This window comes from Theropithecus gelada, chromosome 11 (genome assembly GCF_003255815.1).
Source record: "Theropithecus gelada isolate Dixy chromosome 11, Tgel_1.0, whole genome shotgun sequence".
Taxonomy (NCBI): Eukaryota; Metazoa; Chordata; class Mammalia; order Primates; family Cercopithecidae; genus Theropithecus; species Theropithecus gelada.
The window spans coordinates 94,817,607-94,843,784 of record NC_037679.1 but is presented as its reverse complement, the minus strand read 5'-3'; the positions used below and the strand labels follow the sequence as shown (position 1 = coordinate 94,843,784).

At 37.0% G+C, this 26,178-nt stretch overlaps 1 protein-coding gene across 1 annotated transcript; it reads left to right on the top strand.

Annotated features, from left to right (window-relative positions):
• Positions 1–3,994: 3,994 nt before the first annotated feature.
• Positions 3,995–15,846, top strand: KLRF2 (killer cell lectin like receptor F2). Its single transcript, XM_025403740.1, has 6 exons — positions 3,995–4,162; positions 7,625–7,723; positions 11,353–11,400; positions 12,925–13,073; positions 13,332–13,444; positions 15,702–15,846. Exons 1-6 carry the CDS (start codon positions 4,096–4,098, stop codon positions 15,844–15,846), a joined length of 621 nt encoding a protein of 206 aa, XP_025259525.1. The 5' UTR covers positions 3,995–4,095.
• The last annotated feature ends 10,332 nt before the right edge of the window (positions 15,847–26,178 follow it).

The window sequence follows — 26,178 nt, the reverse complement described above, 5'->3', positions numbered from 1 at the left end:
TGTCTCTGCCACTGCAATGAAAGCTCCATGAAGCCATGAACTCAGAGTTGTTTATCTGTTTTACTTGATGATGTATTCTCAGTGGTTAGCACTGTGGCCATAGCATAACATATATTCAAACAGTCTTACAGAATGAATCAATACATGAATGAACATATATGGAGGAATAGTCATAAATATGTTAGTAACAGAAAATGAACAAAGGCACAAATAGTTAACCCATGACAAGGCATGTACAGTCAGTGTATCCAAAGTTGTCTAAACACAATGAAAATCCAAGAAATCTAAAGTGAAACAATGCAACAGCCTATCAGATTAACAATGTGTCTATAATCACTTGAACTCAGGAGTTTAAGGTTACAGGGAGTTATGATCACACCTCTATATCTGGCCTGGGTAACAGAACAGACCCTGTCTCAAAAAAAAAAAAAAAAAAAGGAAATGCCCACTTAAGATTAAAATGATAATCTGGTATGAGTGTGAGAAATTCTAAATTTCAGAAGTGTAAAGTTGTAACGTTTCTGGAGAGAACGAAGACTTCCTTTTATTAACTAATTCATACATAAGGATATGAATTTTGTAAAAGACGCACATTTTCTATGTCTATTTTGGATTTGTGGAGCATCACATTTATTGAGTATCTCAACCCTTAAAGATACTCTTTTTTTGTTCATGGGCCAAGGGGAGAGGGCAAAAGGAGACTAAATGCCATGAAGGAATAACATCAGCCTATACGGAGGTTGAGCCAAGATGGTGTCCTTTAAAATGGGAAGTAATGAATTTACTAGGGAAATATGCAGAGGGTTAAACTGACAGAACTTAATTACTAATTATATAGAAAACACTGAATAAATCTATAGTTTGGGAAAAGCATTCAGATACAAATTTTATACATCTTCAAGTTTTGATACTCTAAAATATTTCAGCATTCGATCCCACCAAATCTGTTAGACCCATACTGAGAGAATTAGCCCAGACATAGAAGGTAAAGGAAAGAGAAGTTCCTGAAGCTACCTGATGGCTCTTGGGTAGAACTGAGGGGTCTGGAGCCCTGGATGGGGGTGGGGGAACAGTTTTAAGGTTGCCACCTTTTATATAGTGAGGAGGCTGGCCAGTCGTTGACCACCTTCTCTCTCCTTTCTACAGCCTCCTCTAGACTTTGATTTCCTCTCTTCAAGGTCAGTTTTGTGAACTGATTTTTTGGGAGGATGGGGGGATGGAGAATGCTTTTGTGAAGGAACCTGGTGACAACCTGCTGTGGCAACTGTTCTCTGTTGACTACAGATGTATTGGCAGATGCTACAGCGGAATCAGGCTTTCTGATATCAATGGCAATAATTTGATTCTAGAGGTCAAGGGGTTGCAGTTGCCACAATAAGCCAAAGGGAATGATTAGTAATCAGAGTTTTCATCCACAGAAATCTGTGACAATGATTAGCTGATTTTGAAGTTTTGGGAAATGAAAAAAGAGAAGAAAAGAAAAGAAAAAAGAAAGGATATTTCACTAAGGAGCTCCTTGATATGCTAAGGAAAATTCCATGTACGTTGGCCAGAAACAGCCCATATTTTCAGAGAGGAGATTCATTGTGTCTCACCCAATCCCCAGACTTCAATGTATTTAGTAGGCAAAGCTCTTCCCAGACCAGGAACCACTCAACTGGGGAGGAGGTAGGCTGGGTCTCTTGGTGAAGGACATTGTAACGTGGCCACAGGTATAATTATGAGATTTATTCCCCAACACCTAAACCGGAGGAAACTTCAGCCATTTTCTTGAATGACTATATACTGGGAAAAAGCTGAGAACCTGTGATGGTTTCTGGCTTGTATTTACAAACAGAAATAACAAGTATTTCTTTGTTGCCTTGCCCAGGTGTGTGTCAGCTCTCCTGATTTCTGTTATAAGATGGCCCAGAGGGAACTAAATCATCTTGATAAAGCTCCCAACATGTTATACCTCAGAACTGGTTGCACACAATAGATTCATTTACATTGATGCTATCATGCTAACTGTTCCTGATGAAAAGTAAGCAGTAAACATACTACATATTTTTATAAGATATATGTTCACCACCGTGAACTTGATCCAACTTGACCACTTTGACCCAATGAACCCTAGATTTAGAAATGCACAGAAGCATTTTATCACAAACATAATTGGGGCATTTTGGAGGCAAGGCCTGAACAATTCCAAAAGAAGCACAGTAAACTGCATGAGCAGATGGCTCAGACTCCAATGGCACATGTTCGCATTCCTTTGCCATCTCCACCTCAACCACACCTATGGCCCAGGTTGGGGATGGAAAAGAGGGTTCTGTACGATCTTACACTGAAGTAGTTGAAAAAAATAGGTTTATCAGTGGATACGTAAAATACAGCAGCTGGAATAGATGCCACACTACAGTCCCATTCAGGAGAAGACTGTGAAAGACAGAAATGAAGGTAAGTGTTCCCACTGAACAGAAGTTTGGACGATATGTCTGGTTGTGCACCTGACAGGAGGGATAAGCACTCAGAGAAATACATCTAAATTGTCTCATCAGAAACTAATAGGTAAGATAGCTTGTCAGAAACTCAAAAAGAACAAAATAGAAAAACTAACGAGAAGCTAAGAGGTACATATAGAAATCACGCAGAATGGACATGGAGTGTGTAAATATGCATTCCCACGTAAATACTCACAAGTGACGTCCAGTGTTGAGGAGGAGCCTCAATAATCAGGTGAACACAACATGTGCCGTGAGAAACAGCCTCTTTCCCCGGATACTCTGGTGTTTAATGAATGGATTGCTATTGAGTGGCCATGTAGCAGAAACAGAACCATTAGCGTGTGTGTGTGAGTGTGTGTGTGTGTTAAGTAAAATATATATAAAATAAGGAATGTGATTATGGAGGCTGGTAAGTCAAAATTCTGCAAATGGGCATGGAAGATTGGGTACCTAGGAAGGCTCAATTCAAGTGCAAAGTCCACTGTCTGTAGAATGAGGAGGAGCCGGTGTCGCAGATAAAGTCTGAAGGCCATTGCTGGAGAATTCTTTCTCACTCAGGGAAGATAAGTCTTTTTGTTCTCTCTCACTCAGGGAAGATAAGTCTTTTTATTCTATTCAAGGCTCCAACTGACTCAATAAGGTCCCATCACATTACAGAGGAGGCAAATCTGTCTTACTGAAAGGTCGCTGATTTAAATATGAATCCCTTCCAAAAACACCCTCACAAAAATAAGTGATGTTTGATCAAGTATCTGGACTCTCTGTGACTCAGCCAAGTTGACAGAAAATAAATGGCCACACCTACTGAAGGAAAATCTGTCAGGCATTTTCTGAAAAACAAACAAACAAACAAAAAAGTTTAAAAAGTGAAATTCTTTCCAAGTGATTCCTATTGTCACTGACTTGAGACTTGCAGATCTTCTATTTTCCTATTTTGTCCCATCTAACCATTGTTATTTGGACCCTGCTAGTCAAAAATTAGTCAGACCCTAAAGCCCACAGACTAAATGTATGGCTCTGGGCAGAAGCTTTTAGCCTTCTTAAATCTCAATACTTTGATTTATAATAAGAAAAATCTACCTAATGATGCTTTTACGTGACTGTTAAATTAAATTTACTACTTTTTAATCTATGTCCCAAATAGCAAAATGGCTATTTTAACTTTTTTAATTTGAATTTTCAGTTACCTAGACATTTGTTTTGTTTATTTAGAGATTTTTTGTTTTATTTTATTTTTTCTCTTACTTTATTATAAAAGACATGAAGAAAAGAAGTAGGTCTATCTTGTTCTCTATTATGTTTCTAATACACTGTACACAACTGGCAGGAACAAAGTCCATTTGTTGAAAACAGTAGAACACATGAGCTACTTTTACCTTGAAATTCACAGAATTGTAGCCAGATATTAACAAGCTTATATCCATTTTCATTTACCAACACATCCTGTGTGGTTTTAGACATCTGTGTCTGAATAAATTTTGACTATTTTTGGCCTTCCCTTTAGTTTTCTTTTGGTACTTTGTGCCTAAGAGACATATCCAAGGTTGAGATTAGTTTCCATTTTCTTTGTACTATTTTCTGGATAATAACACATGAAACATTTGAAGAGATGGAGAATGAAGATGGGTATATGATGTTGAATTTCAAGAATCGTAAATCGAAGCAGAAATCTAAAGGTAGGAATATTACTCCCCATCACCGCATTTAGTTTAAAATTTCATTATTCTTCTAGCAAGAGAATTATCTTAGAATATTTTTAACATCTTAAAATTGATAATAATAAGGAATATAAAAATGGTCATAAATTGTCTGTTAGATTATTTAGGCTCATGAAAGCATCAACAATAAAAAGGCTGCATTTTCAGAGTCATGAGGTAAGAGAAATGCTAATATGACGATGTGTAATCCTGTGTGTTGTAGCATAAGAACATAAGTTTCAAAGAAAAGGCTGAAAAATCATGTTTTTATAGAAACTTCCTCCTACAAAACTTAAAGTTTATGGAAACACCAATGTTGGTATGATATCTATGAAAACATGTTTTGTGAAGTTGCCTATCATAGTTGGAAGGTAAGATCTAGTGGTGGTTGTGGGAGTACCAGTGGTCCTGTAGTGTTTTACAGCTTAAAAAGCATATACATATATATATAAAAGCTTATATATATATGCTTTTATATGCTTATACATATATAATATTTTTAATCTTCATAACATCTCTACAGGATTGGTAGAACAATCCACCAGGAATGCGAGAAGAGAGGAAAAAACAAAAAAACGGGAATCCTTGCTCCTTAGGGCTGCTTCTGTGGTTGGCTTTATTTGTTTATGCAGGAATTTTGAAAAGAATCTTGTTGAAATAGCCAAGACCTAAGTTAAGATGACATAGGCCAGAAATTGAGAATTACCAGTCACAGTGGCAGTTCTGCCATATATATTGAACGTTCTCGTGTACTATCTCATTTTATATCTAGCAAATGCAAACTTCCCCTGCACCTCCCCCCCCCCCCAACAAATGACACTTTTCTCATTAGCTGAAGACTCAGGATCTTTTTCGTGTTTCAATATCCCGAAGCAAATGTTTACTTTTTCCATAGTAACTTACTTCCATGCAGCAAAAACTAGTACACTTGGTGTTAAATTGACTGAGGCAGGCCAGGCATGATGGCTCATGCCTGTAATCCTAGAACTTTGGGAGGCAGAGGTGGGTGGGTCACCTGAGGTCAGGAATTCGAGACCAGCCTGGCCAATACCATGAAACCCTGTCTCTACTAAAAATACAAAAAAAATTAGCTGGGTATGTCGGCGTGTGCCTGTAATCCCAACTACTTGGGAGGCTTAGACAGGAGAATCACTTGAACCCGGGAGGCAGAGGTTGCAGTCAGCTGAGATCGTACCACTGCACTCCAGCCTGAGTGACAGACAAGACTCCACACACACACACAAAAAAATTTTAGTTAGACCCTAAAGCCCATAGACTAAATGTATGGTTCTGGGCAGAAGCTTTTAGCCTTCTTAAATCTCAATACTTTGATTTATAATAAGAAAAATCTACCTAATGATGCTTTTACGTGACTGTTAAATTAAATTTACTACTTTTTAATCTATAAACTACTTTTTAATATACAAATGTGTACAGTGACTTAAAATCTGAGTATTGATACATAAAATATAAGATAATATCCATTTAAATTATGAAAGAAAGAAGGATAGGGCTGGGAAAATAAATTGGGCCAGAAAAATTCCTGTAGGCATGTTTGTGCTTGCCATACATTTGCTTCCAAGCTTCCTTGTTATTATTGACCTAAGGGTAGTTATTCAATTCACCTTGTGTATAAGATAAAGTTACACCTATTGCTTAAGATAGATATAAATAATCTTGGTCCTAAATCAGAAAAAGTATTTTCCTGAGTTCTCATGAAGCACATAAAATAATACAATTAGTGTTCTTGCAATAGTAGCACTAGCAGATTTTGCAGGGTAATTTCTTCATATAGCACCATGTAAGCCAATGGCATCTAGCCAAGCGTTGCTAAGATAGGTCAGCATATTGCACTTCGGGTACTCAGCTCTCTGTTCACCTGGCTTGATATAGTATGTAAATCATGGCTTACATGAAAATATTAATTTTTGATCTATTGTTAGGTTTTTTATAAATCTTATTTGGCAAGAAGTTTAAAGTCTGTCCTCCATGGAGACTTTTTTCCATGTATGGAAAGAGCACTTGTTCTTTATTACCAATTAACTACAGATCCATATACCTGTGATTGGTATTTTCTCATAAAATTACAGAAATGTATTTTGACGATTTTCAGTTAAGTAGAAGTCTTTCCATGTTTGCTTGAACAGCAGAAATATCTACAGGGAAGAAAAAGAAAGAAAATTATTTTGGACTTACTCAGTAATACAGACAACTGAGTAGTAAATTTCAAAAGGTACGCTACATATAGTAAATTTTCTAAGTATATACTACAGATCTAATCAGATGCAGTAAATCCATAAAACCTATTGAAATAAGGCATCCACATGGAAATTGGATTTGAGAAACAGCACTTTTATGATGAAGTAGAAGGCAAATTATTTGTGAAATGTACAACCAAGGTGATGAAATTAAATGCTTGTTTATAGATAAAATAATAAAAACTAGCAAATAATTATCAGAGTATCTCAAATTACTTTGCTTTCTCTTTGGCCACTAGCCTGGTAAGTTGGCTAGAATGATTCTAGATTGAGATATTAATTATATGATGTCTGCATATAAAAGGAACCTGTTATAATTTTGTGAAAAAAAGTGTATAAATCCAATTTATTCAAAAGTGCTAATATGTGGAAAAAAGTAGATAAAATTGAAAGAAGATTGTAATATACATGTCCCTGTTTAAACTCTCTAAAGATTATTTGTTTATTCCTCTGTAAGGAAACTGTTCTTGTCAACTCTAACGTGATGAAATACTATAGCATAGATGCCATATAAGCATCATGAATTGGAGATCTAATACTACCTAGGGTGAAACTGATTCCTGTCTAAAGAGTCAAACCCAGAAAATATAATATATTACAGGTATAAGGTGAAATAAAATGTGGATATTTCCAGTACAGTGACTGGTATATAATAGAATTTTAATAAATATTTCTTTCCCTCTTTTATTTCTTAACAGCGACTCACTAAATTGAGTAAAACACATAATTGTGCCTGACATAGATATATACATTTTATATATTATTCTTTCTATATAATTTACATGTATAGAAAAAATATATGTTTACATGGTATATATTTATATTTTATATAATATGTATAACAAATATTTATATCATATATAATTTATATAAATAATGTATATCATATTTATTTGTATGTATAATATATATGGAATTTAAGACATCATTTTTAGGTCCTCAAAAACACCACCAAATAATTAACAAATCCATGTCAGTACAATCCAAAACATTTAATAATAGTAGTATCTCCTTGGTTTGGGATTATAGACTTTTTATTTTAAATTTTCATTTAATCATAAATTCTAATGACATCTCTAAAATGAACATGAATTGTCTCTGTAATAAAAATGAAACAAAAATATTTATAAAGTGACTAATCACAAGAATTCTAAAATTCATGAAGTAAAATTCAACATTTCAGATTTCTCCCTATATCCACAATATTATTGTCTTCTGCTCATATTTGGATGCATTGGGATCCTTATTTTCATTGTGACAGTGATTGGCCTGAAGTTCTGGCGTGAGTAGTAAATTTTTATTTATTTGAACATTTTCGGAAGATAAATGTTGATCCTTCATTCCTCTGAATGCCAAGATAAGCTATACGTTGTAGGCCAAAACTGGTATATGTCATATTATAAAATTATGTTAAATTTAAAAAATTAAATGCTCAAATGCAAACTTGGTATTTATTCTGTATCTTTTCTTATAAAAAACCCCCAATAGAGGTTGACTTTATTATCTTATAATAAAAAAGAATGTATTTTTACTAAAGAGTATGTGCTCATTGGTATCACTTTGTGATATCATTATTTAAGTATATATATATTTTTAAGACCCCTCTGAAAACCATTTTAGACCTCCAGACTTTTTTCTTCCTGAAGTGGTATATGTGTATACTGTAGCTACTCTATTTGAACCAAAGAAATTCATAGTTTCTTTGATTTTTCTGTCTTGCCTTTAAGGCTGTGAGCTAAAATGAGTAGTGTTTTACATATAACATGACAGGAAATAGATTTTGGGGGCTTTTGAGATGAGATTTCTAAAAATAGGTGAGTCCTAAAGCAACTTCTGTAGCATAGAAGATCCTTTACTTCTTAATAAAGGACCTATTTTTGTATTGGACAATTGGGCGATTTTGTGTTTTTCCCAATACAATAAGGGAAAATGTCAGACTTTTCTCAGACCAAATAGATATTCTACTTAATGTATTTTTTCTCTAAATATCAATCATATACCTCAAATGTGTTCAGTGCTATACTGAAATCAATTACTAATCACCCGAAAAAGTCCACTTATCTAACATTCAATGTTAAACGACTATTTTTAGTTATTATGAATCTATCTAAGTACGTACTGCTTTCTGTTAACCAGTAATTCTAAGAAGTTGAATCCACTGTAGTAATTACTATGGCTTTAAAAATGTTCCTAAAATTCGGGAGTAGATAATTTCTTGTTAGACACTGAGTATGATTTTTACAGGCCAGTCTGCTCTCTTGTAAATCAGTTTTCTCTTCAAAAAAATATAAATGGTAAAATGACATAAATGATGCAATAATTATTCTTTTAAAGAAAAATGCTATTGAGAAGAAATCAATAAAATTTGATATGTTGATGAATTACTAGTAGGAAAAATATTTTTTTCTAGCCATATTTTTATTCTAATAAATTAATAACAATTACAATATGTGTGTTTCTATAAAATTTGTCCTTGGATTTTGACCAGTTTAAAATATTCTTCATGGCTTCCAGTCAAAATGGAGTATTGACCATAAATATTTACATCTCCTCTCTTCCAAGAATCTATCCGTAGAACAAGAAAAGATAACAAAATAGAGTATTTTAATCAAAGCACATAGAATGGAAAGGGGAGAAAATTTAAAAACAAATGAAAAGTGGATAGTATAATGCTATTGGATAAATCACTAAGGAGAAACTTAGTTCAAAGAAAGTGTAAAAGACAGCTTCTATGTAGATGAAAGCTGTTCATCACGGCTAAGCTAAGGCAGGGCTCCACTTCAGAGAGGAGAGTCAGAGGGTAAATGGAGGTCTAAAACAAGGTAATTCTTTAGTACATACAATGCTTATTACCCATTAAATTAAAAATAAAATAACTTTTGAAAGCCAAAAAAATGAAGCAAAGTAACTAAGTGGAAGACTTTCTAAGCCAGGCTCTTTTCGATTGGTGTCTTGTCAATCTGTCGGTCTATTTACACAGTGGATTTTGCCCCTATAGCATGCAAAAAAAAAAGAACTCTCTAAAACAGTGAGATATATAGATAGAGCTAGGTAGCGTTCCTGATTTATGGACTGGTGGCCTGTGCAATAAGGTGTATACCCCCTTGTTTTGGTTTTGGAGTGAGAGAGGGGAGTAATGTATAGGTCTACCACATAGCTTGCTGTTTCTTGTGCCCTGTCTTCTGAAAAGTCATGATAGCTAACCAAATATCCCAGAGCATAAAGAAAAATGTCAGAAAAAAATAAATAAATATAAGAGGATACCTGAGACAAAAAAAAAAAAATCAAAAAATACCTGTTTATCCAGGAAGGTCAATAGCTCTTTTAACAAGCTTCCAGAAGAAGAAAATAGGTGAAAAAAAGTACATATAAAATGATGAAAAAAGTAATATAAACCATTTTTCAAGAGTAAAAGCAAAACCAAAAAGTATGAGTTTTCAGCTTACAAGAACCCACTAAGTTCAGAACAGAATACAAAAATAGATAATACATAGAAAGAGATGATAGATTAGATAGATAGATAATTTCAGAACACCATGAGTAAAAATATAATCCTAAAGGGTTTACATAAATAGTTTTCCCCCCAAAGCAAATTAGCATCAGATTTTTAAATGCACCTAAAAAGACTCTACTGGAGCAATGCCTTCAAAGGTACGAGCAATCTTGATTTTAACTTAAATTTAAAACAAGAGTAATCAAGTAAATATTTTTTCCATTCATTCTTTTGGAATAACAACAGCAAAAAAGAATGTGGGAGGTGGGTGGCTATCTTAAGATAGAATCAAGCTAGCCCCAGAATATAATTAAAAGACTTTTCAAATTAACAACTGTTCTGTTTTCCTAGCTAGCAATTAATTCTGTCTACATGAAAACACACTCTAAACGATGCAGCTAGGAAGCTGAAGGAACTTGATGATATGGTCAAAAGATTTTTTTTTTTTTGGTCTGCAACAAAGGAAAGTAAGATCAAGACTAGGTGTTGGAGCTCATGCCTGTAATCCCAGCACTTTCGGAGGCGAGGCAGGCAGAGCGCTTGAGCCCAGGAGTTCCACAGACCAGTTTGGACAGCATAGCAAAACCCCGTCCCTAATAAAAAAAATGTAAAAAAATTAGCTGGGTGTGGAGGTGGCCACCTGTACTCTCAGCTACTTGGAAAACTGAGGCAAGAGGGTGGCTTGAGCTCAGGAGCCAGATGTTGCAGTGAGCCGTGATGGCCCACTGCACTTAACTCAGGTGACAAAGCCAGATTCTGTATATATATAAAATAAAATAAAAGTTAAGAAAAGTAATAAAAATAAAAAAAGAAAAAAGAACATCAATTAAAAAGTCCAGTGAAAAAAATAAAATAATATACAAAAATGTAACATCATATATGAAGTCTAAGATTGTACATAATATTTAGAATTGTAGGCCGAACGTAGTGGCTCACGCCTGTAATCCCAGCACTTTGGGAGGCCAAGGCGGGCGGGTCACGAGGTCAGGAGATTGAGACCATCCTGGCTAATATGGTGAAACCCTGTCTCTACTAAAAATACAAAAAATTAGCTGGACGTGGTGGCCTGTAGTCCCAGCTACTCGGGAGGCTGAGGCAGGAGAATGGCGTGAACCTGAGAGGCAGAGCTTGCAGTGAGTCGAGACTGCACGAGACTCCGTCTCAAAATAAATAAATAAATAATAATAAAAAATAATAAAAATTTAAAAATAGAGTTATGATTTGCACTTAAACGAGTAAAAGCAGATATGGTGAAACGTAGTTAAATCTGGGGAAGAAGAGGAGTGGATGCATAGGAGAAGAGAAACTCACAATTTTTATTAGTATGCCTTTATTTACTGCTGGTACTTTTTCTCATGTACCCAGATTGCTATTAATTTTTTAATGTTTCTCATATCTTTTCTTTGCACTGAGTACAGATAAAAAAATGGATTTCTCCCAGAATGTAAATATCAGCAGTCTATCAGGTAATACTCTTTTTGTTTGTTGTGTGCTACTCTTAGGGGTAAATTTAGTTTTGACTTCTCTCTTCCCGCATTCACCCATGTTACACAGTAAGCCAACAGCGCTGGTGGAGAAAGGTATGAGATTGAAAAGGACATCCTCTTCCTCAGTGCCGCTGCTGCATATCAAATGGTTGAAAGGAAGGACGGTTGTAGTGATTTCTAGGAGGAAAAAAATAGGGTTTTAGTGAGTCAACAACAGGATGATAGTGGATTTCCTGCCATACCTAACTTGCCAAGTATTTACTGAGCGTCCACTGATAGGTGTAACATGTAATGGCTGTAGGCTGTAGTGGGAAGAGTGTGGGTTTGGGATAGACCTGTGTTTGAATCAAGAGATTTCAGCCAACTGTTCACATGAATTTAGGCAAATTAAACATAATTTTTTTAACTTTCAAATGAGGATATTATAATACCTATATCATAGAATATTTCATGTAGATTAATCAAACATAGGTCTATCCCAAGCCCACACTAGGATTATATTAGATAGCAAGATGACAGCATGTATTAATGAGTTAAGAATATATATGATGTTTCATACATCTAAATTTAGGTCCTAATAACCTTTTTCAAGTTATGCTCAGTTACTTTTTTAATCTTAGCTGGACATATAGTTTAATTTCTAAAGATAATTTTTTAATAAAATTTTAGGGTCATAGTTGACAGACTAAAATATTAACAGTGAAAATATGACACACTTTAACTTAGAAATATTTAATCCAACCAGTCAACATTCAACAATAAGCATTTATTACATACAAAGTACTAAATGATAAGACAGTCAAAGATGAATATGACCTTCCCACCTCACAAACCTTCCAATTAGGTGGAAGATACGGAGATGTTTACAAATGACCAGGACATAAACGATTTGTCCTTTGCTTTAGCAAAGGTATCAATTACGATACCTATGTGTTGAGTCTTATAGATAGCAGAAATTGACTGGTTCAAGGCTTCCTTTCTGAGGTGGACATACAATTGTACATTAAGGAAAAAGTTAGCAGGTAAAGAAGGAAGAGGAGGCTATTCAAGACTAAGGTAACAGTATGAATGACAAGCACAGGAGAATAAGTACCCAATGCATCAGTAACAGTAAGTAATCTCACAGACATGAAGTGCAGGATGTAAAGACAATATTGAAATGTCAAAGGAATTAGAACCAGATAGTGGAGGAAATTAAATAATAAGCTTTTACTTTTTCAGTTTATAATTAACTGTCAAAAATGTTATAATTTGCTTCCTTTGATTATGGGGATTGGAATTCACAAGCTTTGTTCTCCCCTACTCCATCATCCAAAACCCTGCTCAACTCCTGGAAATATACAGGTCAGCAAGTTATTCTCATTTTACATAACTGCTTTTTAATGACAAAAAATGAGCTGGAAAAATCTATTTTCCAAATAGTCCCATTTGATAATATTTATATCTTACATCTTCCCTGTTGGCTGTAAAGTTTAATTAACTTTCCCCTATATTTTCCTTTAGGACACAATTATTTGTGCCCAAATGACTGGCTGTTGAACCAAGGGAAGTGTTACTGGTTTTCAACTTCTTTTAAAACGTGGAAAGAGAGTCAACGTGATTGTACAGAGCTACAGGCACATTTACTGGTGATTCAAAATGTGGATGAGCTGGTGAGAAATCAAAAACAGGATCTAACCGCACAAGGAAAAATGGCTAGGTGCAAGTTCACTGCCTAAGAAGCATGGGAGGTTTATTGTCCTTGCTTTTGAACATGTGTTAGCCATAATGCAGTTACTATTGTTCATGAAAACATGCTAATGTATATGAAAAAATATATTTTATTAATGCCGGCACAGAGACTTACACTATAGAAGGCATCAAAATTTGTTTAAACAAATGAATGAATAAATATACTATTTCCTCTGCAGGAGTTCATACAGAACAGTTTAAAACCTGGACATTTTGGTTGGATTGGACTATATGTTACATTCCGAGGAAACCTATGGATGTGGATAGATGAACACTTTTTAGTTCCAGAATTGTGAGTAGTTATTTGTAAGAGAGGGGTGATAATGTTTATTTATAGAATTATTTTTATATTAAGCTTCCTCACTTTCTATTCTTTTTTTTCCTTCTTTCTCTGTTTTCCCTTATCTTTAATTTTTTTCTCCTTTTTCCTTTCTAGCTCTCTCTTTTCTTTCTTTCCTTCCTCCCCTTCCCTTTTTTTTCTTTGCTTCCTCTCTTCTTTAACATTCACTAATTTTGAAAAATGGGATGGAAAGTATTCATTTTGTCACCTGGCATTTTAATTGTCCAAAATTCATAATAATTTTTAAATTTCTAATCTGATTTAAATCTCACTTGAAAATAATTTTATGCAAATACTTTTCATGTAGTAAAAGCAAAGACAAAATTCACCTATAAATAAAAGCTGGAATATGTAGAAAGGTCTGGAGTTCAAATCAGAAAACATGATTCTAAAAATTTTGCCCTTCAGAAACTCAACTAAACTTGTTGATATCTGTTCCCCTCCATTCCTCCCTCCCTCCCTCTCTTTCTCTCTCCATTCCTTTTCTTCCTTTCCTTCCTTCCTTCCTCTCTTTTTCCCTTTCTACCTTTCTTTCTTTCTTTCTCTTTCTTTCTTTCTCTTTCTTTCTTTCTTTCTTTCTTTCTTTTTTTCTTTCTTTCTTTCTCTCTCCTTCCTTCCTTCCTTCCTTCCTTCCTTCCTTCCTTCCTTCCTTCCTTCCTTCCTTCCTTCCTTCCTTCCTTCCTTTCTTTCTTTCTTTCTTTTCTTTCTTTTCTTTCTTTTCTTTCTTTTCTTTCTTTTCTTCAGCAGAGCCTTGCTCTGTGGCTCAGGCTGGAGTGCAGTGGCATGATCATGGCTCACTGCAGATTTCACCTTCCAGGCTCAAGCAGCTCTCCCACTTCAGCCTCAGACTAGCTAGGACTACAGGTGTCTGGTTTTCTGTATGCTTTGTAGAGACAGAGTTTTGCCATGTTGCCCAGGCTTGTCTCCGACTTCTGAGCTCAAACTATCACCCACCTCAGCCTCCCAAAGTGCTGAGATTACAGGTGTGAGCCACCACTCCCAGCCTGATACCTGCTTCTTTATCTCTATAAAAAGATTCATGATACTTTCTTCACATTGTTCTTATGTGAACAATATGAGGTATTGCATGTAAGAGTGCTTTAAAATTCTGAAGTTCACATTTGATATTTTCTTCTGTGCTTTCGGTTACTAGTCATACTACCAAAACACTTGAGATGTGGTTAAGTTTGGAGCAAAGACCATGGAGTGATAGTTCATTTCAGTTTAGATATTTATCTACACCTGGATACATCTATTCTACATTTATTATCATCCTTCATGAACATAAAACTAAAGGATGAAGTAGTGTCCATTTCCTGGACCTGCTTTTAATGCAATCTTTGAAAAAAAAAAGTAAGATTTCTTACTAATTTTTATTATAATTATTTTTTACTTTTTTGGAAACCAGCATTACTATAAAGGTAAAATATCTCTTTTAAAAGCTTTTTTCTTATCATTTAAGGAAAATGACACACATGCAGGTGGTTATAACAGTGTTCAGTCTGTATTTTCTTAAATAATCATTAGTAACTAGAAAGAATAGTTTATGAAATAGCTCTCTTCAAAGGCATTCCATTTATACATTGTGCATCATCCTAACCTTATACTGTGGAAGTTATATGAGGAATTTAAGAGTCATTTAATAGTTTTTACTTTGACTTAAACAAAATCCTGGGCAACTGCCTCCCAACTCACATTGTTATAGCATACCTATCACTGTGTAATTTCTATTAAAAACTTTCATTTTGGCATCTACTTACCTTATAAAAAATTATTTATGCTGCTGTGTGGAAAATTAATAGATAGGAAACAAAATTGAAATTATGGAGGTCAGTTTAAAGGCTATGGGTAGAGATAAGGGAGAGATAATGGTAGCTTGAGTCTAAATTGAGAAGCTGGGACAAGTGAATGGATAGAAGAGATAATCTGAAAATAGAATACTCAGGTCTTGCAGGTGTATATAATGAGAGGTTTGAGAGGTAAGGAAGAAGCTGGGATGTCTTCTAGTCTAGCTTGAGCTTGCATGGTGTTGTTACTAAGATAGGAAAGAGGAGAAGAGGCTGCATTAGCAATGAAAATTCCATTCTAGAACCTCTGCAAAACTTTGGCTGCTGAAGACTTACCTATAAAAGTTTGGCTGGCTAAAACTTTAAGAGATACTACCATCATTTTAAGATAGATGCTCAAAAATCTGTCCTTTATCTCTTAGGTTTTCGGTGATTGGACCAACTGATGACAGGAGCTGTGCCGTTATCACAGGGAAGTGGGTGTATTCTGAAGACTGTAGTTCCACATTTAAGGGAATTTGCCAGAGAGATGCGATCTTGACGCGCAATAGAACCAGTGTTGTGTAAATGTACAACAAAATGTAGAAATAGTTTGCACGTTAAAGCAGAGCCAGATTTTAAAGACTTGGGTTTTTTAGGTAAAGTTTCTAACAGCAAGTTTCTGCTAACAGACATCATCTAAATAGGAGAAAAGTATTTTATCCTAAATGGGTCACAAGGACAACTTCTGAACAGAACTTTCACTCCATACTTGGACTTCCGGTTTGTCTTTTCCATGGCATTGACAATAAAAGCTAAATAAAAAGTTAGTAATTCTTTTAATAGTTATTTAATAGTTTGATATTTTTTGCAATTAAAATAGCATAGAATAAAACAACTTTAAAGGAATGTTATTTAGCTATATGTACTATGTGGTAGATTGGAAGGAAAGAAGCAGTATATGTACAAATATAATATTTGAAGCATGGACTTCTGAATTTTTCATTTGTGTATCATAGCCTGAAGTGTTTGGCGGGGAGTGGGTAATGAGAAATTACCTAATGGGTATAATGTACAATATTTAGGTGATGGATAAACTAAAAGCTCAGACTTCTCCACTCTGATTCATGTAACAAAATTATACTTGTACTGTTTAAATGTATACAAATAAAAAAATAATAAAGTCATGTGGCCAAATATTCAAAACAAAAAGAATAAAAGCAAATCCGTGCATGTAAATTAAGAATTGAAAGAAATGTGTATGGATGTTAACAGTGCCTATTCTTTTTCTTTAGTGAAATACAAATTTATTTCTTTTTCCATCCAAATATAAAATTTTAATGTAATGCTTCTAAATGAAAAAACTACAATAACTTGTTCTTATTTTTAATACACGTCTTTATTCTTTAAAGTTTTATTGAGGTCAAATTGATACACAAAATACTGCACATACTTAATGTATACTTTCTGGTGAGTTTGTATATACCTGAGATGCCATCACCACAGCTAAGGTACTAAACGTATCCATTACCTCCAAATATGTCCTTATTTCTTTTCTGTCTATCTGCTTTTATTTTTATAAGAACACAACATGAGATATAGTCTCTTAATTTTTTTTTTTTTCCCCGAGATGGAGTCTCGCTCTGTTGCCCAGGCTGGAGTGCAGTGGCGCAATCTTGGCTCACTGCAACCTCTGCGTCCCAGGTTTAAGTGATACTTGTGCCTCAGCCTCCTGAGTAGCTGGGATTACAGGCATGCACCACCATGCCCAGCTAAATTTTGTATTTTTAGTAAAGACTATATTTCACCATGTTGGCCAGGCTGGTCTCCAACTCCTGACCTCAAGTGATCCGCCCGCCTCAGCCTCCCAAAGTGCTGGGATTATAGGCATGAGCCACCATGTCCAGCCTCTCAATTATTTTAAAGTGCACATTACTAAATTGTTAATAGTAGGTACTATGTTGTAGAGGAAATCTCTAGAACTTATTCATCTTGCATAAGTGAAACTTTCTGTGCTTCGAGCAGCAATTTCCCACTTCCCTTTCCATCTATCGCCTGGAAACTGGCATGCTATTCTCTGTTTCTCTGGGTTTTATTTTTAACAGAAAAACACAAAGCCTTATTTTTTCAGTATATTAAAAAATTAAATTTAATCTAATTCTGCCTCTTTTTCTGTGTATGTGATGCAGGATCTTTTGCTCCTTAGTTCAGTTAAAATCCAAATTCTTGTCACACGACCAGGAAAAATTAGGCACGTGGACACGTTGAAAAGTGAGGAGAGCAGAATTTATCAAAAGAAAGCACTCAGTGTTAAAAAAATAATAATAATAAAAGCAGGGGGAGGCATCCTGCCAACAGTGCCACCTCACAGATTGAATACCACGCGATCACACACACAAGCTGAAGAGGCCAGGCTCCTCCTGCCTGCATAAGCTTTGAATTCTCAGGGGCTCTACCACATTCTCCCAGTGTGCAAGCAGGTCCCCAGTCCATTGTGGGCATGACCAGACAAGGCCCTGGGTAGGTTCCCTCATCTGCACAAAAGCATCTGATGTAAACACTTTTAGGGTGGATCAGAGATTCTCTGGGGATCCGCCCTTATCTGCCTACTGCATCTATCATATGTGTTTTCTATTCCTTGGATTTTAACTCCTTCTAAGCATTTGGGGGAAAATAGATCAGGCACATGACTATAGTTATGCCATTTCTTTCACTGGCATTTCCACCAAGTTAAGTGTCCTCAATTTTCATTAAAAAGAAATCAAACTTACAGCTGGCAATAAAGTACTAAAATGCTGTAAGCATAAAATGACTATTTGAAGGAATATGCCATGTGGCTTGTTTTTAGTGTGATGCCATAGTTTATTCCCCTTTTATCAAACGTATTTAATCTAACTACTTTAGTTTTCTAAATGAAATTCTATATAAAGTTTACTTTTCCTCTCATTTTGAAACCCGCTCAATTTCCTCATAGAATTGATATTTATGACTTTTTGGAATAAACATAGAAATTGACCCTCCTGGTCCTCAAAAGTGAAACTCACACTTGTCTTACCTGAGATCCTTCCTTGGGAAACTGACCCTCAAGTGAGGAACAGAAAATCATCAGATCACCACATCCAATCATATGCCAGAGCCCTCATCCATTGCTTTCTTACTTCTTCCTACTATTTTTTTCCTGCCTTCCCTGGTACGTAAACCCCAATTTTAGTTTGTTAAGGAGACAGGTTTGAAACTTTACCTCCCATTCTCCTTGACTACAGCACCCAATTGCCTTCTTTCCTGGCAAAACTCATGTCAGTGATTGGCTTTCTGTGTGGTGAGCAGCAGCACCTAGACCAACCCCCTGCCATGTTGGTAAGAACTTATTTAAAAGATTTCATAATAAATGCAACAGCTACGACCACTATTTATTTTGCAAAAATGATGACTCAGAAATTTCAAAGCAGCAAAAACCTTTTATAACCCTTTACAAATTTACACCATCCTCAGCAAAATCCCCTATGACCATCAATAGAAGGCTCTGTCTCTTTTATCTCAAGTCCCACCAAAAATCTTTGATAAACTTAGAGGTGGGACCCAAATATGAACTCACAACCTTTTTAGTAGATTCAGGAGCACCTTGTTCCTCTGTGTGTTTCCCTCCATCTGATATCACTTGCTCCTCAGAACTTTCTGTCTCAGGGTAAAGGGAGAAGGATTTAAAGTAAAAATCTTAGAAGAAACAGAAGTCAGTATAAAAACTGATCAACTCACATAAAGCTTCTTTTAATACCTGAAGCAGAAATTAACCTATTAGGAAGGGACTTAATGCTAGAACTAGGCATCATGTTCTAGAACTCTGGGCCAACATGTAGGCCACCAGCTTACATGTTGGCCCGGAGGGATTCCTCACCTCACTAAACCTATTTACCACTGTGGATGAAAGATACATCCATCCTGATGTCTGGTCAAGAGAAGAAAATCAAGGAAGACCTCAAGTCCTTCCAAAACACAAAAAGCTAAAAACGGCTGGGGAAGCAGTAAGAAGAAAACAATATCCCATTCCCCTCGAAGGCAGAATAGGCTTGAAGCCCGTAATTTAAAATGTCATTCAAGATGGGCTTCTTGAACCCTGCATGTCCCCTTTTAACACCCAAATACTGCCTGTAAAGAAATTAGACAGGTCATACCAACTAGCACAAGACCTCGTAGCTATCAACCAGTTAGTCCAAACTACTTATCCTGTTGTCCATAACCCTTACACCATCCTCAGCAAAATCCCCTGTGACCATCAATGGTTTACAGTCACAGACTTAAAAGCTGCCTTTTGGGCCTGTCCCTTGGCTGAGGACAGTTGGCACATACTTGCTTTCGAATGGGAAAATCCTTATTCTGGATAGAAACAACAGTAGTGATGGACAGTTTTGCCCCAAGGGTTCACAGATTCCCCTAACCTTTTTGACCAAATTTTAGAACAAGTTTCAGAATAAATTCATACCCCAAAACAAATATGTCTGCTTCAATATGTACACGATCTTCTCATATCTGGTGAAAATGCAGAGAAAGTAGCTGCCTTCTCTACACACCTTCCTAACCATTTACAAGGGGAAGGATTATGAGTTTCAAAAGGAAAACTCAAGTTTGTAGAGCTTGAAGTTACATAGTAAGGACACTTAATAAGTAAAGGCAAATGAAGGATGGGACCCGAACAAGTAGAAGGAATCAGATCCTTACCTTTGCCTCAAACTAAGCAGAAGCAGAAAATTTTTAAGATTAGTTGGATATTGCCGCTTATGGATTCACTCATATGCTCTAAAAACTAAACTTTTATACAGAAAATTTACCCAGTGGAAACCTGATCATATTCTGTGGACTCCTGAAGAAATTCATCAAATTGAAGAATTAAAACATATGCTTATAACTGCCCCTGTTCTAGCCTTACCATCCCTAGAAAAACCATTCCACCTTTTTGTTAATGTTAATAATGGGGTGGCTTTAGGGGTACTTACCCAGGAACACAGAAGCCACAGGGGAGGAACACAAGGAGTTAAATGAAAAACAAGCGCTTCAGAGGAAATACAGCCTGTTTGGCTACCTGATCTGCAAGGTTATTTTTCTGACTTTCAAAGGAAAAGCCTTTTTGGTGTCCTGGAACATGGAAAATCGCTATCTCTTTGGGTAACTGGAGAGTATTTAACACTTCGGTGATTAACTCTTTGCGGATGAGATCTTGGCCTTTGCTGTTAATAAGACCTTGTTCAGTCCAAATCTTCCCTAAGGTATAAGCTACCTCAAAGGCATACTTAGAATCGGTATAAATTGTCCCTTCCTGGTTTTGCAAGCATTTTAAAGCCTGGCTTAATGCAAACAGTTCACAAGTTTGGGCAGACCAATTATTAGCCAGTCTTCCTGACCCTATTTCTACTAAAGTTTCTCAATCTATTATTGAATATCCATTATGTCTTTTCCCCTCAATTACCTGGGAGGAGCCATCTATAAATAAATGCCACCCCGTTTTGAAAGGGGTGTTTCCTAAATCTGGTCTGACTTTTGTGTGGTAGTTAATTAAATCTAAATACATGTGATCTCTTTTTAGGTTTGGATACCCTGTTAAGAAACCTGCTGGGTTGAGTGAGTTATCAGCGGTTAGTGTTAAATCATTTCTTTGTAATAGAACAGCTTCATATTTTAAGATGCTTGAGTCAGTGAGCTACCTCCCTGCCTTTTGGTTTAAGATAGTTGTAACTTGACGGGGCATGCTTACCACTAATTTTCCCCCGAAGGTTAACTTCCTGCTTTCTTCAGTCAATAACATGGTAGCCATGATAGATTGAATGCATTCAGGCCACCCACATGTACTGGGTCTAAAATCTTTGACAGGAAGGCTACAGGCTGCCTGCGGTTTCTGTACTGAACAAAGGAGAGTAAGGGTGTTTATTCCTAACACAGTCCCTGCCTCTGTGTCATTCCCTATTGGCTGGAGTCAGACCACACAACCCAAACTAGTCCCGATTGGCTAAACACTTAAACCTTCTATGTCAGGCAGATGTGTGATGGGGGAGAAGGAAGGAAGGGAAGAGGGCTGCCTGTGGATGGGAGAAAGCTAACCTTTTTCCGAATAAGGAAAGGAATGTAGAATGAGGCTGAGACATGTCTAGGCATGCCAGGGCACAGCAATAGCAGGAGGACTGTTTGCAGGCTAGAAACAAGGAAGTACAAGAAGGTTGGGCCTCTGAACAAAGAACAAGGGCATTACACAATTAAACCTTTTGAAGAGGAATTTATAATCTCTGGCATTAATTAATGGTGTGGTTAGTTCCATATATTGCCAGACCTTACCAATTGTGAAGCCAGCAAGTCCAAGAATTCTCAAAACCCCAAAAGTAGTTTATAACCTTAAAACTTTTAGCAAATCTTAACTCCAACCTGCATAATTTAGCTCACCTATTTACTTCTTAGTGATACCTGCATTTTACTGGTAATTTTTAAGGCTGTTTTTATTTCACAAAGTTTAAAGTCATGTGAACTGAAAGTACCACAGCTTTTATCTTCCCCTTTAAAAATTACTTGATCCAAGCACTTATCTTTAGGACAAATTAATTAAAGCTCTTTTTACAGACATCACACACAGTATACACACAGATAGGCAGAAGGAAACCCAGTCCCTGGGTGAGTTCTTTTAAGAGACAGGGCTAGGAGAGCATGTAGATATCTAACCTGATAGGGCTCATCACCTAAGGCAGGGCTTCTAAATAAAGCCTTTGTAATGCAATGGGGAGCGGAGCAAGAAGACACGAGGCAGATGAGAACAGAGGTAGCCTTTATTGAGCTCACGGGAGAGGTTCACCGGTCCCCTAGGAGGAGGGTGGAAGTTACGCTGGGGGCGGGTATGGGGGCCTTTTATAGGGCGAGGTAGGAGGGGTTTGTAGGTTTCCGTTTTCCTCGGTTAGGTTTGGATTTCTGAGGAATGACGTGTCCAGGAGTTTGCGCAGAGCGGGGGGTGTTTGGGGGGCGTGGGCTTTTTTCACGTGCTGAGAGTCTTAGCAGGAAGTGAGGGGTGGGAAGTCCTAACAAAGGGCCTGCCATGCCCGGCGATACCGCCGTGTTGGGTCTAGATTCCTGCCTAACAGCCTTGTCATGCAATTACTGGCCATGCCCCCAGTATGTAAAGCAAGAAGGAGGCCTGCAGCACAAACCATACAGACATGCAAAGCTCACCAGATTGGCTATAGTCCAAGACTAGCCCCACAAATCCTTTTTCACAACAAAAACTTTAGAGAGTACAGTTATAGTTGGGGGGCCTGACCTTGTAAAAGTGTCCTCTAAAAGGAAAAAAAAAAAAATTTAAAGGTTAACTGCTGATGGGGTAGAGAAGGGGATAAAACAAAATCGGTTTAAAATGCCTGGAGAAAAACCTCTTATTCTTATGAAAGTGGATGTTTCACTAGGTGAAAAGCTTAATTTTCATCCAATAAAGCTGAAGCCCTTGGGTGGGAAAGGGGAAGGCCGCGGTGGCTTGTGGCTAGGAGCCAGCCAGCTGGCTGTGCGGGACCCTTAGGCCATGAGTCCCACCCCTGCATGGAGGGGAGGCAGAGTGAGGAGACCCCACTTGCCTGTCCCTCTTAAAGTAGAAAGAAAAGGCCCTTTCCCCTGACCCTTAGAGTGACAGGGTTTGGAGGCATGTTTTCCCCACCCTTAGAAGTTGGAGGATGAAAATACTTAGGAGCAACAGTGAGAGGTTTTGAGTTCCCATTTTATTCACCTCTTCTTGAGCCCCCATGTTGTGTGCCAAAATTGTTGCAGGACTCTTCGTTAGTTCAGCTAAAGACCGTGTTCTTATCCCACCCATGTCCATAAAAATTTAGGCTCACAGATGGTTTAGAGGATGAGTTTTATTGGGTGAAATCAGGGTTTTATTGGGTGAAAAGCAAAAAAAAAAAAAAAAAAAAAAAAGGGAAAACAAGATCCTCCACAAAGTCAGAGTCCTCTGCTAGAGCACTTCCCGCCGACCATTCGAATCTCAGGTTCCACACAGGAAGAGGAAGGTCCAGGCTCCTCTTTGATGCAAAAGTTGTGAACTTCCCAAGGCTCCACCTCAGTGGGCAGACTGGTGGGAGTTTCTCCAGGGAACTACTTCCCACCTGCCTGTCTCATTTTCACACTGTAATCAAGATACTTTTTTTTTTTGTCTAGCTTTTCTTACTATCTATTCATCTATACTCACATTTGTACTTGTTCTGAAAGATCACAGTTACCCAGGCAGGTAATTAAATCTGCACTAATGCAACAAGGCAGCTTTGATACAACCTTTTGAATGCCCTACAGAATTTCAATTTTATGAAGCATCCAACGATGTGCCCCAAATTCATTTTCTTTCCTTTTTCTTACTTGGGAGATTGCATTTTTTTTCACTAACCTATTCCCTGTTCACTTTGATATTTATTACCCTAGTCTATATAGTATGTTATAATTTTTATGTATAACTCTTATAATTTATCAGTGTGTATTATTTGTAGATGCTATGTTCTGAGTATTTGGGTCCTCCTAAAACTCATAAGTTGAAAGCTAATCACCAATGTGAAGGTATTATGGGATGGAGCCATTCATCAGGAGGTGATTAGTTCATGAGGATGGAGCCATAGTGAATGGGATTGTGCCCTTACAAAAGGCTCCAGAGAACTGCCTTGTCTCTTCAACCATGGGAGTGCACAGCAAGAAGCTTCCATCTATAAACTGGAAAATGGGCCCTCACCAGACACTAAATCCATTGATGCCTGAACTTCCAGCCTCCAGAACTGTTGAAACTGGCTTAATTGCCCCATGTAAGATGTTTTTGATAAATATAGAAATTGACCCTCCCAGTATTAAAAGTTGAAACTATATTTATCTTATCTTAAAGGTTGAGTTCCTTCCTCAGGAAATTGACCCTCAGGCTTACCATATAGTATCAAGGAATTGAAACTTCTCTTCCTTACCTCTTCTTAATTCCTGTTTTCCTAACCAACCTCTTACTTCCTATGGCCAATTCCTCTTCTTTACTCCTCCCTAATTCCTGTTTTCCTGCATGTAGTTATTCTTTCCCCAGTATATAAACCCCCAATTTTAGTCATCTGGGAATCCAGATTTGAGACTGATCTGTTCTCCTCAGCTGGAGAACCCTAATTAAGCTTTCTTCCCTGCCAATACTTGTCTCACAGAAGCCAAAGTGATTGGCTTTCTGTGTAGCAAGCTCTGGGACCTAGAACAGACCTCTGTCATTTTGGTAACACTGTAAGAAATAAATTTCTCTTGTTTATAAGTTACCCAGTCTAAGGCATTTTGTTATAGCAGGCTAAATGGTCTAGGACAATAAAATCAGTGTTCTTTTTGAGGCGGGTATTTCCTTGTCTTAAAGACATTGTTGAAGTAAATGTTCATTTGTATGCGATTCTCTTGCAACATTTCTTTACGTCAAAGTCACGGTAGTTAGTATTTTTTAATATTTACATGTATAGAACACATAGTTCTTTTAACTTCCTTTTTTTTTTATTATACTTTAAGTTCTAGGGTACATGTGCACAATGTGCAGGTTTGCTACATATATATACATGTGCCATGTTGGTGTGCTGTACCCATTAACTCATCATTTACATTAGGTATATCTCCTAATGCTATCCCTCCCTACTACCCCCTCCCCACAATAGGACCTGGTGTGTGATGCTCTCCTTCCTGTGTCCAAGTGATCTCATTGTTCAATTCCCGCCTATGAGTGAGAACATGCGGTATTTGGTTTTCTGTTCTTGCGATAGTTTGCTGAGAATGATGGTTTCTAGCTGCATCCATTCCCTACAAAGGACATGAACTCATCCTTTTTTATGGCTGCGTAGTATTCCATGGTGTATATGTGCCACATTTTTTTAATCCAGTCTGTCACTGATGGACATTTGGGTTGATTCCAAGTCTTTGCTGTTGTGAATAGTGCCGCAATAAACATACATGTGCATGTGTCTTTATAGAAGCATGATTTATAATCCTTTGGGTATATCCCCACTAATGGGATGGCTGGGTCAAATGGTATTTCTAGTTCTAGATCCTTGAGGAATCGCCACACTGTTTTCCACAATGGTTGAACTGGTTTACAGTCCCACCAACAGTGTAAAAGTGTTCCTAAGCTGTACTTCTTGGCTGGCCTATCAATATAGATCCCTTTAATTTGACTTATTAAAACCATCATTGTAGCCACAGGTCACCTAATTGTTTATTGTTATTTGCTCTGAATTCTTAGTAGAATCAGGATTTTTCTGATTTTTGCACATATTGGAGCAGATATGTATTTTGAATTTATAAAGTTCTGTCTATAATCCTTCATGTATTCAGTCACGTTTGGTTCTTTTGTTTATTACTCACAAGGTTCTGTATTCTTGTCCCGTCCCACAGGATCGTCAATGTAGGCCCTAGAAGAGGGAGTGGGAACTCGGGGGGACAAGAGACACGAGAAATGGAGACAAGACAATATCCTGATCAAGTCTCATTTATTGGTGGCAGTGTAATGCCTTATATAGACCAGCAGGGGCGGAGGTTGGGCCAGGGCGATGATGGTGGCCCTGCGGTGGGCGTGGCCAGGTACGTTTTGGTTTCTTTGGTCGGACGTCATGTTGCACCTGCGCTGTAAGTTGATCATTTTCCCGGGCGCGGGAAAATGGGTGATGAAGAACCCGGAAGAGCACCATTTTGTACTGGTGTATGAGATATCAGTACAGGGAAGAAGGTAAATCTAGGGAGGAGGTATAGAGTGGAAGCGTATAGAGCTCAGGCGTCAGTTGTCAGTTATAATCGCTATGGCCGGGCCACGCAGCTCCGGACATATTCTATAATAGAGTGAGTGAGAAAACCACTTTTGCATAGTTAGCTCTTCTTTCAATCTTGAAGTGTGATAGTCATTTTCAAGTTTTTTCTGCT